Genomic DNA, 11,610 nt, shown 5'->3' on the forward strand with positions numbered 1-11,610 from the left:
CACACACGAATGTATGTTTTTTCTTTGTTTGTGTGGACAGGTAAAACAAAGATTTTTGGTCATTAGGTCTCCTTGGCTGCGTGTAAGTGTATACTGATTTTAAAGATAATGTGTATATCATTGTACATCTAATTTCTCCCTAGTTCTAATACACCACCAAATCAACTGTGATAGCATTTTTTAGGCTTCTGATTGGCCAAAATGCAATGATAGCTGGTGAATGTTTTTATGTGGACAGACTTTTTTTTTTTTTCATTTTATTCCACCAATGTGGATGGAGATTTTTACCACCAGAGTGGGGGAAATGTGCATTTTTGGCATGGCCTTAGTTACTGTATTCTATTTAGAGACCATCACAGTACTGTGCCTTGGCACAGTGGTTTCGAATCACCATTCTAGTGAATCCATTCATTGTTTTTGCGGGTGGTTTGAGTGTTTTTCCCCAAGTCAGATGGTATTTCATACAATGCGAAAGACATTGTATAATTGATTGTGAAAGAGGAACCTTCTAAATTAAGGAGACCATGGTGTTGAGGATTTAAAGTTGAAAGTAAAGTTTAAGGAATACGACTAAAGGAAACTAAAGTCACGGATTTTGTCATCACACAACTAATAAAAGCTGAGGCTCTTCAAAGAAAATGTAGCCTTTTTACTGGAAGCAATGCCAAGCAAAGGTACTCCTAAATTGTAAGCTGTGTAAAGACCTACAGCCAGAGTACTGTGGAACTTGAATTTTATGTTGTAATGTCAATATCTGGTGTTTTCACAGACGCCATCATTGTTTGGGGCCTAATAAACCACTAACATACGGAATAAAGTATATATGGAACATTGTACACTACCTGTTACAGCCAGTGCTTTTTTCCAGGACTGGATGTGCATTCTGGACAGCGTGCTTCCTGAGGTGGCTATTGTCTCATCAATGTAACATTACTGACAGTGTAGAATACTGCCACTGTTTGTGGTTAAGGAGAGACTCACGGTGACCTTTAATCGCTCTATTAACAAGAGAGAACACACGTCGGCCACTCTCTACACTGCTAACCTGCTGCTAGCACTCGGCTACAGTCGACTCCAGCTAGCTGATGTTATACACTTCACTTCCCAGGCCCCTCTTCTTAAAGGCGCGCACAACAAGTCACAGATAATGTATTACACTTCATATCACGTTTTGTGAATGCCCTATATTTGTATTTTTGTTCATTTAGCCGTTTTTATGCTTGAAAATGTGTAATTTAAGCCAATATAATATATTTTAGAGTGAAAGAGCAATGTCCGAATGGCGATGTAGCGAGGAACGACTGTATATCAAACCAGACGCTAGTGCAGTCTTGGATACCACTGTGTAAGAGCGCACACAATGCTTGGGTTCTGTGTAAAACAGAAAAACAGCAGCCTATTTTGCAGGATCTTTGGGTTTCCTTATCTTTTGCTGAGGCGTAATCACATTCATAGGTTTGTACAGTACAATGATGCACAATAATACCATTCCAGCAGACTGTAGGCATCCTTTGGGATCATCGCTCATTAACAATGAGCTTTCTCAAAAGGGAGCTTTTTTAATAATGATTTTTTTTTTTTAATACCAAAACCTATGTCATCACATCGCCAGCTGAACTATTCATTGGGGGGAAAGGGGGAAGACCACTTTGTACCTGAGTGTAGTGAAAACAGTAGCTGACTCTTAATGAAAGGAAGTGTAGCTGCTGTAGCTGCAGGCTGTAGACAACTGCAGGATGAGTGCCAACTTGACGCCATTTCAACTTTCACACTTCTGTGTAAAAGTTAAATCAGCACTGCCCCCTTCTGGTGCCACCTCACACAGAATCCTGTGGTAATAATCGTATACGTTCCCAGACTTTCCTCGGGAGAAACAGAAAGCAGGCTTGTTATTTCGGTCTCCAGTGTAAGAATGTGTGAAGAGCTCAGAGGAATGAGGGATGAATAGCAGGATTGAAAATAGCCATCGCTTGCTGGGGGCAGTACACAGAAATGCGGTGTGATCATCATGCACACACTGCGGCACACTGTCTCTTTTGTAATCATCTTCACACCATGATTTAAGTCTGGCAAGTTGCGTCTTTACGCTTGAGAAGAAAGAGAGTCACTCTCTCTTTAAAGGCTACTAAATGTGCAGGTTAGACTATTTTATTCCAGGATAGTTACTCAATTGACATTTTGATTACAATGCAACCCACTCATCATGAATGGGCTGCTCGGAATGCTTTTAACTACTTTTATCCATTTTTATTCATGTGACGTCCTATGACGTACTCGCTTTTCCCGTAATTGTGGCCTCTTGTAATACTGGGGGTAGTCCCCTGAAATTGCTACCTTCTTACTGGCTTTTTGCCTCCAATAAAATATTTATAGAGACGCTACCATTTAGGTCTCTCTCCCCTTTTGTTTGGATGTGTTTAGGAAGACACAAATCCAGAGAAACTGGTTCAGGATCTGTGTAGTTTAGTCTGGAAGAAGCACCGTGCGGTACTCTCTATTAATAGTCTATTATTGTGTTGGAACTACCACATCAGTAGCAGTGGCAGTTGAGAGTAGTAGTAGAGGGAATAATTACACACAAAAAAGTGTGTGGTTTAAGCTTCGTGATGGTTTCGTTAAAATTAGGGCTGTCAAAATTGACATGCTTATGCAGCTTAATCCACCATCATTATTAATTGATTAACAATGTTAACGCAATTTACCCATCTACCGCACATGTGCAAATGGGCAGTTGATCCGGTAGTGGCAGCCTGTAGAACCAAAATATGGAAAAGGGAAATTTGAGGACAGAAAAAAAACATGACAGACCAATCGACCGACATTAAGTATTATGCGTACTCTGCAGGAAGTTTTACTTTCACAGAAGTGCCACATTAACGTGAAGCGTATTTTGCATATTTTTTGAAGCACTTTGGCTAACGCATCGCCCAGCTTGCCACAAACCACCCTCACAGAAGGTCGGGGCCTCGGTAAGTCTACCTGGCACAAATCGAATGACACAATTGCCAAGTGGATTGCAGCAAACTCAATTAATACAGTATATTCAAAATAAATGATAGTTAATTGTGATTCATCGACATTAACCCATAGCAACTCTGTGATTAATCGGATTAAAACTTTTAACCGTTTGACAGCACTAATTAAAATATAATTGAGTATTGTATTTAGCTTTTAATTAGATGGAATGAAGGATGGAACGCGATATCAACAGGCGGATTGGTGCACCGTCTGCAGTGATGTGGACTCTGCATCGGTCCAATATGGTAAAGAGGGAGCTGAGCCGAAAGGCAAAGCTCTCAATTTACCAGTGGATCTACGTTCCTACCCTCACCTATGGTGATGAGCTTTGAGTAGTGGCCAAAAGGACAAGATCGCCGGAAGAAGCAGCAAAAATGTGATTTTTCCGTAGGGTGTCTGGGCTCTCCCTTTTGAGATAAAGTGAGAGCTTTGTCATCCGTGAGAAACGCGATATGGACTAGAACTGCTGCTCTTCCGCATAGAGAGAATCCAGATGAGGTGGTTCGGGCATCTGGTCAGTATGCTTCCTGGACGCGTCCGTGGGAAGGTGTTCAGAGTGCGTCCGACCAGTAGGAGGCCTCGGGGAAGACCCAGGACACGTTGGATAGACTATGTCTCCCAACTGGCCTGGGGACACCTCGGGATCCGCCTTGAGGAAGTGGACACAGTTGCCAGGGAGAGGGAAGTCTGGGCTTCCCTGCTTAGGCTGCTGCCCCCGCGACCGCGGATAAGCGGAAGAAGATGGATGGATTACTGGAAAACAATAACACACTATTATTTGAAACGCTGCTACACCCTGGTGATTGCCAAATATTATGTAAGAAGAAATACAGTGGAATATTTATTCTATAGGTAATTTATATAATCCATTCTAACTGTTCTGTACTGTACTAGCAATTTTCTAAGTGGCTCTAAGTAACGCTCTCAGCTCCCATTTCAAGTGTAAAAATAAGTTAACCACTAGAATGGGAATGTTTTTGTAATAATATAAATCACTATCTTTAATGACAAAGAAAGGCTAGGAAAATTTGGGTTGTTAGATGCCTTTTATGCATCTTTTTTTTTAACTCATAAAAAGGAAAAAGCAAAAATAGGCCCAGTTAATAGTTTAATGCTGGCTGAAGTGAATTTTACTGAGATATGCTGAAGCTATGCTAAAATCTCGTACAGTTGTAACGTGGGGATGGGGGGAAGATGTAGGAAGGTGTATTGGGTGCGCAAGGGACTAACGTTTGGTCTCTACTTTGCTGTCTCAGCAGACAGATAACAGGTTCCCAATGAAGGCTCCAGTTGTGTTCCATTTCAGAGCCTGTACTTTGAAGCATTATAAAACTGAATGCATTACCTTGATATTAATTGACTTCGAAAGTCCATCATATGTGCTAGCGATAAGCATTAGCAATTTACACGGCGACATGGCAAACACCTCCAAATATGACCGCTAATTAGATATTTAAATGTACATTCCACTTAAACAGACGATGCAGAATTAGCATCAATATTTTACTTTCAGGCAAACATTTTCTCTGGCTCAAAAAGAGACAGGATGGAACACAGTGGCTACTTCCTGACTACAGCAATACCCTGAGGACTGAACGTAAATGCGTACTTGCAAATGAGACTCGTACAACATAACATATTGCTTGCAAATTTTGCACCAAAAAAACGAATGAAGAGGAATAAGCTGATGAAGCTGACCAGTGTTTACAGTTTTGTCCCCTGGGGAGCATGACAAAAAAACAAGTTGAACATGTTTCATTCTGGTGTTGGGGCTTTTAATCTGTTTTTAGTGATTGTGTTTGATATTTTTATACTGTCTGTACTGTTTGCATTCATCCATTTTACGTCTCTTTTTACGACTATTTTGACCATCAGGTTTGCTGGAATGGGTAACCTGCTAAAAGTCCTTACAAGGGAAATAGAGAACTATCCACACTTTTTCCTGGACTTTGAAAGTAAGTCTGGCAGAGGAGTGGAAAAAAAGATAAGAGAGGAGTTTTTCGGTGATGGGGATGCAGTATTTTCATGCCTTCTTTCGTCCAGACATGACAGGCGACTCTTTCAGCTTCCAATTTCCTCACTGTTTTAAAACACTTTAACATCACTCACACTTTTCGTCCTTTCTCTTCCTTCTGTGTGTCACTTCTTTTCTCTCTCTTTTGCAGAAGCCAAATGGGGAATCTGTTAAAAGTGCTCACTTGCACAGAGCTCGAACAGGGGCCAAACTTTTTCCTTGACTTTGAAAGTGAGCATAGCCTTTCTTTCTGCTACACCAACAAAGTCACCCCTCTGTGCTCCAAGAAGTGACGGGTCAGCGTATTTACCTTCTGATTGGCTGGCGTTTCTCTCTTTTGTTTAGTGCTGCTTTTAAAAGCACTCATTGACTAAAATAGGAGCTGACCCTTGACTTTTGCTGTCTCCTTTTATTTGCTTGTGCATGCATGTTCTGCTATTGTCAAACAAAATATGTCCATCTATACAGTACAGTAGATCTCTGCTATTCGAGGAGTTACGTTTTGAGACCGACCGTTTTGGACGATTACCAATTGTTGGTTACCAATGAATGTAATCGGGCAAATAATCGTCCGGGCCCTAATACATACTCGCCACTAATGATAACGATAACGGGTTCCACATACACGAGACGACGTCGTCTCTAGTCCATTCTTTTTCAACAGAACCTACGCAACGGCGATTCTCGCGAGGCTCCGTCCAGTCAAGCAACATGCGAAATTCGTGCACGTTAAATTTTGCGCTTATGCGTGTCGTCGTGCACACAATTGTTGGCGACACGATCCCAGAAAGTCAACTATTCATCGCTGTCAACCAGACGAGGACTAATCGCCAGGAGATTCATTGACTGACCAATGAGCGGACAGGATGCTATTCAATACTTTCTTGCAGGTAAACGCGAATTAAAATAAAAAAAAAGTAAGTTTACATTAATTTACACCGACATTTATGTAAGTTTATCTTGGGTACTAGCAAGAGTACTGCTTTGATACCCTGGAATCGTAAATAGCTGGAATTTCCCCTTGTGGGACGGATAAAGGCATATTTTATTTTATCTCACCCCAAATTCCCTCCAAATCTGGCAGTCAAGCAAAACCGTGGGGGACTCGTAATCCACTCTGGATGTGGGCGCGTTGCTCACCGGTGTCGCTGGCCGCAGCCGCTCAGAGTTTGCTACGCGTTGGCAATGAGTTTTCTCAATCGCAGTCGTCTGTTTGTGTGGAGCCCATAATGATCGATAGAACTGATAGAATTGGAGTCACAGTCTAACCTCTGCGCTGACGTCACTTCATTATGTCAAACACTTTATGCTGTACATTTTATGCTTCATTATGACGTATTTCTAAATTATTGCCTATTTAGGGTGGATAAGATGAGATAAAACAAAAACAGATGGCCTATTTTCAGAGAGAGAAAAAAAATGTTCCCATAAATACAAAAACTATCTTATAATAATTTGAATGCTGAATCGCAAATATGAAGGGATCCACTGTACTATATTTGAATAACATTGCCAGTTGCTTTTTAACCATAATGTAAACATAAATATTATCTTTCTTTTGTTTTCTAACCCCGCTGGAATATGCTCTTCTGTGGCATTACACCCAAGCTCAGTGTTTGTTTACTCGGTAAAGAGGAAACGATGGCATGACAATGTTTTTTATTTTTTAAACAGGCGCCAGACATACATGAGTATAAATGTCAGCGATGCTCTATATTTACAACAGCTAGTTTCATAGTCATTTGTGGTCATGACAGCCCAAGCTTTAAAATGACATACAATATTTTAGAACTTATGCTTGGTCACCACCAGTAGTGGTGCGCCTTGGGCTTGCCACAGTAAAAGGCCACTGGAAAATGTGCACATTTTATGGCACAGCACAATGCCTCAGATGTCCCCAAAAACTGTTTTTATACTCGTAATTATTCATGTTAATCAATACATGCTGTTAGCATCAATACATATTGTCTGTTTGTGAGTGTCTGATTTGTGCATGCTTTGCTTAGATGCACAGCCCACAGAAGGAGAATGTGAAGTATGGAACCAGGTGAATTCTGTTCTCCAGGACTCTGAAAGCATCCTGTCGGGTCTGCAGGCATACAAGGGAGCCGGACAGGAAATCAGAGATGTAAGGAACCTGCACAATCTGCTTGGGTGTATTTTTTTTTGTTTGTTTATACCCTTGTGATGTGATGTACAAGACTGAAGAGGATTAAGGGGAATAAAATTAGACATAGATGAATCTCTATGGGATTACAATGCAATTACTGTAAAGATGTAAGACAATGTACAACAATGGGCCAAAAAATAGAATGTGCCATATCTGTACTATTTGGAGGAGAAAATTGTCCATTTATTGAGTAGTCTGATTGCTCAAGGGGAAAGAGCTCTCTGCAGAGCACCTGATGAAGGTCGATGAAGGCTCAAAGGCATCTCAGCTTCCTTAGATGAAACACATGCTTTTAGCCATTTTTCAGCACCTGGCAACCCTCTCCACAGAAATGGTTTAAATTTCAAATTGTCCCTGAGCTTACTCCTCCTGAAGTGGGAGAGTGTTTGCTTTCCTGGCACAACTTTGTCAGGAGTGTGTCTTCTGCCAGTCCCGTCAGTTATCAGACTGTCTAAACTACCAGTTTAGAAAGAAGTGTATTGCAGGGTGCTTAGGACAGAGCCCTGCGGTACGTCAGAATGAAGTGTGAGGTGCTGGACCAAACCTCAGCTCAAAAAAATGTATTTGCTATATTTTTGTGTGCACCAAATCGTCAAATGATTGATGTGTGTGGTGTTCTTCAGGCAATTCAGAACCCCGGTGACTTCATGCTCCAGGAGCGAGCCTGGAATTCGGTGTGCCCTCTTGTCATCAAACTCAAGAAGTTCTACAGTTTTTCTCTGAGGCTAGGTGTGTGCCATTGTCACAGTACTTTTAGGGTTTTGAGCGGACGCCAATACGTTTGACTGATTTGTGTTTGCCTGCGTGCAGAGGAAGCTCTAAAGAGTTTGTTGGAGTCCCTGACATGTCCGCCCTATACGCCCACTCAGCACTTGGAGAAGGAGCAGGCGCTGGCTAAACAGTTTGCTGAAATCCTCCACTTCACGCTACGCTTCGATGAACTCAAGGTGCCAGGCGCTTCTCCCTCATGGCCTCAGTTTGTCGTCACATGACATATATGATGTTGTCTTCGACAAATTTGAGCAACTGCTTTCATTTCCTCTCAGATGAGGATTCCCGCCATCCAGAATGACTTCAGCTATTACAGAAGAACCATCAGTCGAAACCGAATAAACAACATGAATGTGAGTTGGATATTAATGTACTACATTTGAACTCGTTTAAGTGGACTCATTCAGTCCTGTTTTACCGTGTTCTTCTTCCTACTAAAAAGTGCCCGCTTATGTTGACGACCCGTCTATGTCGACAAACTCATCATCTCTTGGCGTACAGTGTTCTTTTCTTATTAAAATGTGCCGGCTTATGTTGACAAACTCATCTAGTACTGGTCCACAGTGTTCCTATTATTCCTAAAAAGTGCCCGCTTATGCTGACAACCCATCTATGTCGACAAACTCATCAACTCTTGGTCCACAGTGTCCTTTTCTTATGAAAATGCGTCTGCTTATGTTGCCAAACTCATCAAGTATGGTGTTCTTAATATTCGTAAAAAGTGCCCGCTTATGTCGACAACCCGCCAATGTCAACAAACTCATCAAGTCCTGGTCCACTGTGTTGTTATTATTTTTAAAACAGTGCCCGCTTATGTTGACATCCCGTGTATGTGAACAAACTCATCAAGTCCTGGTCCACAATGTTCTTATTAATAATTAATATATAGCGTGTGTGTGTGTGTGTGTGTGTGTGTGTGTGTGTGTGTGTGGGTGTGTGGGTGTGTGTGTGTGTGTGTGGTACAGTTTAATTCTGATATCAAGACTGATTTGTTTTGTTGTGTTTCTGCAGCTGGATATTGAGAATGAAGTCAATAACGAGATGGCCAACAGAATGTCTCTGTTTTACGCTGAAGCCACGCCCATGCTGAAAACGCTCAGCAACGCAACCACAAACTTTGTGACTGAGGTTCGACCCGCTACATTTTACTACATGTACAAAATATCCAGACATTTACTTTTGAAATGGGCTTTTTAGCCCCATATATTTCCTGCTTGGATCAGAACGTGATATTTTCTAATGTTGTTATGTTGTATCTTACGCAGAACAAGACACTTCCACTGGAAAACACAACAGACTGTCTGAGCACCATGGCCAGTGTGTGTAAAGTCATGTTGGAGACACCGTGAGTTCTTTCTGTTCATAACTGCAGCACTTTTTTTCCCCCTGCAGTTAGTACCATTAAACCACTTTCTATTCAAGTGACCATACAAAAAAATATTTACAATTTGAAGCAGAGAATAGAAATCCTTGAATATGTTGGAGATAATTTCCGGGCTAGAGTGCATCGAGTGCGGTATGTAAGCTGCACCCACCGCACCGATCTGTAAGCCGCAGGTGTCCACGTTGTAACTTAGGATATTTAGTACACAGATTTTTTAAAAGTTTTGAAAAAAAAAAAAAAAAAAAAAAAAGCTTTTTAGCAAAAAGTGCCGAACAGTGCGTGTAACATGGCTAGTTAAAAAGTAGCGTCCCAGAAAATTCATTCGGCGACGTCATCATCATTCACCTGGGAAGTAAAACCACTACAGCCTCATATTTCCTTCGTCACACATTTTGTCAGTGTCTCTTTCATTGTCGCTCTCTGTGTTACTTTCATCTCAAGGCAAATTAGCCCTTTAGCTTGAGCTGTCTTTTTCATCACGCAGTAGTACAGCCTTTCGAAACCCGTTGATGACTGTGGATTATTTGTCAGACAAAAACCTTGCAATCCTGCCTCCACTCAATGTTCCCCATTGTTAGCTCGGATGATGAGACGTGAAAAGTTTTTTTTTTTTTCCTCAGAGTTCAACATCTGCTGCGGTCCAAGCAGAAGCTGTAGTAATTCTACATTTGATCAAACTTACTTAAGATTTGTCAGATCAAAACACGTCACTACACCCTGAAGTTGCACTCTAAGCATCATGGGAACTGTAATTTTATCAGTCATAAATAATAAATAAGCCGCAGGGTCCAATGCATTACGGTAGATATTATATTATCAAACATTAAATAGTAGGGGTGTCACGGTACACTCAGCTCACGAGATGTGACGATACACGACATTGCGTTCATGAGAACGAGACGATATTTTAACATTACTTTGAAGAAATACATTAACAAAATATAGGACTGGATGAACATACTTTATTTAACTGAGTCACAAAACAATGCAGGTACATTTTGAAATGGTTTATAACTTTGCATGCATGACTAAGCATTATGCCTTCAACTGTTGAACATTTTTCTACAAATTGAAACAAAAACTAAAAATTATTACTTAAAATAGTGTCGGCAGCTGGAGCTGCTCCTTCTAATCATTGACAATGATGTGTAGTTATATAAAGACGTGTAAAATGAATTGCAGATTGCAGTAGATTAGCTTTATGATTACTCTAAAAAAGAACTACAGTTCCCATGATGCTTAGAGTGCGGAATCACAAAGTAGGTCCGAATTAGACTCTACTAGCACATGTTTTGATAGAAGTCATATGTAGCAACCGTGTTTTGATCTGACAAATCTTAAGTAATTTTGATCAAATATAGAATTACTACATCTTCTGCTTGGACATTAACACAGCGGCAGCTGTTGAACACTGACCAAAAAAACAGTAACACGTCGCAAGCGAGTGACGCTGCGGATGCCGAGTGCAGGTGGGATTGCAAGGTTTGTAGTGTGCGTAAAGCACTTAATGTGCGCTTCCAATCCTGCCTCCTTCCATATTACGTGTATTTTCATTCACAGTCACGGTGCCACATATTGCCACAGTCTCCTCCCGCAAGATAGCCATTGTCTAAACGAGAAATATCGTCACGTTTTGATCTCGGGAGACCTTGTGACACCTCTATTCAATAGTATGACGCCACTAGTAGCAAGTATGAGTGTCATTTAAAACTGAGCATGTTTCTAAAGATGGAATATTGTAACACCAAGATGTCTTCTTCTGCGTTTAGGGAGTATTCAAGTCGTTTCAGCAGCGATGACACTGTCCTATTTTGCATGAGGGTCATGGTCGGCGTCATCATTCTCTACGACCACGTTCACCCCAACGGCGCCTTCAACAAGTCCTCCAAGATCGATGTGAGTTTCACACCACCGTGCACACTCACCTCACCACTACTATGTCATGCATACAATCGCTGTCTCCTCAGATGAAGGGCTGCATAAAAGTGCTGAAGGACCAACCGGCGGACAACGTAGAAGGCCTGCTGAACGCCCTCAAGTAGGTGACAAGTCAAGTCTCTGTAGTGACATTAAAGCATGTCGTTACTCAACTGCAGAGAGGGGCAGGCCTTCATTTGCATACATTGTGGTAAATAATAATGTATATTCATATAGATTAGCATTACATTAAGATATCTTTTTCGGTTCATGTAAGGCACCAGTGAAAGTCCACAGTGAACGTCAGCTTTACAGATGCCATGTACGGTTTGCAAT

The 11,610-nt window shown here is 41.2% G+C and overlaps 1 protein-coding gene across 4 annotated transcripts in view; it reads left to right on the forward strand.

Annotated features, from left to right (window-relative positions):
• fam49a (family with sequence similarity 49 member A) overlaps positions 1-11,610 on the forward strand; it is a 31,216-nt gene that overhangs the window by 17,624 nt on the left and 1,982 nt on the right. For 2 of the 4 annotated variants that reach the window (XM_054761990.1, XM_054761991.1), the window contains 9 exons: positions 4,894-4,973; positions 7,039-7,160; positions 7,826-7,931; positions 8,013-8,149; positions 8,249-8,326; positions 8,985-9,101; positions 9,239-9,318; positions 11,127-11,253; positions 11,325-11,395. In XM_054761990.1, the coding sequence (XP_054617965.1) occupies positions 4,904-4,973; positions 7,039-7,160; positions 7,826-7,931; positions 8,013-8,149; positions 8,249-8,326; positions 8,985-9,101; positions 9,239-9,318; positions 11,127-11,253; positions 11,325-11,395 (908 nt within the window). In that variant the 5' untranslated portion in view covers positions 4,894-4,903. Of the gene's footprint in view, positions 1-4,893; positions 4,974-5,183; positions 5,264-7,038; positions 7,161-7,825; positions 7,932-8,012; positions 8,150-8,248; positions 8,327-8,984; positions 9,102-9,238; positions 9,319-11,126; positions 11,254-11,324; positions 11,396-11,610 lie in introns of all 4 variants that reach the window. The other 2 variants (XM_054761988.1, XM_054761989.1) reach the window with 1 other exon arrangement.

This window comes from Dunckerocampus dactyliophorus, chromosome 19, assembly GCF_027744805.1.
Source record: "Dunckerocampus dactyliophorus isolate RoL2022-P2 chromosome 19, RoL_Ddac_1.1, whole genome shotgun sequence".
Lineage (NCBI taxonomy): Eukaryota > Metazoa > Chordata > Actinopteri > Syngnathiformes > Syngnathidae > Dunckerocampus > Dunckerocampus dactyliophorus.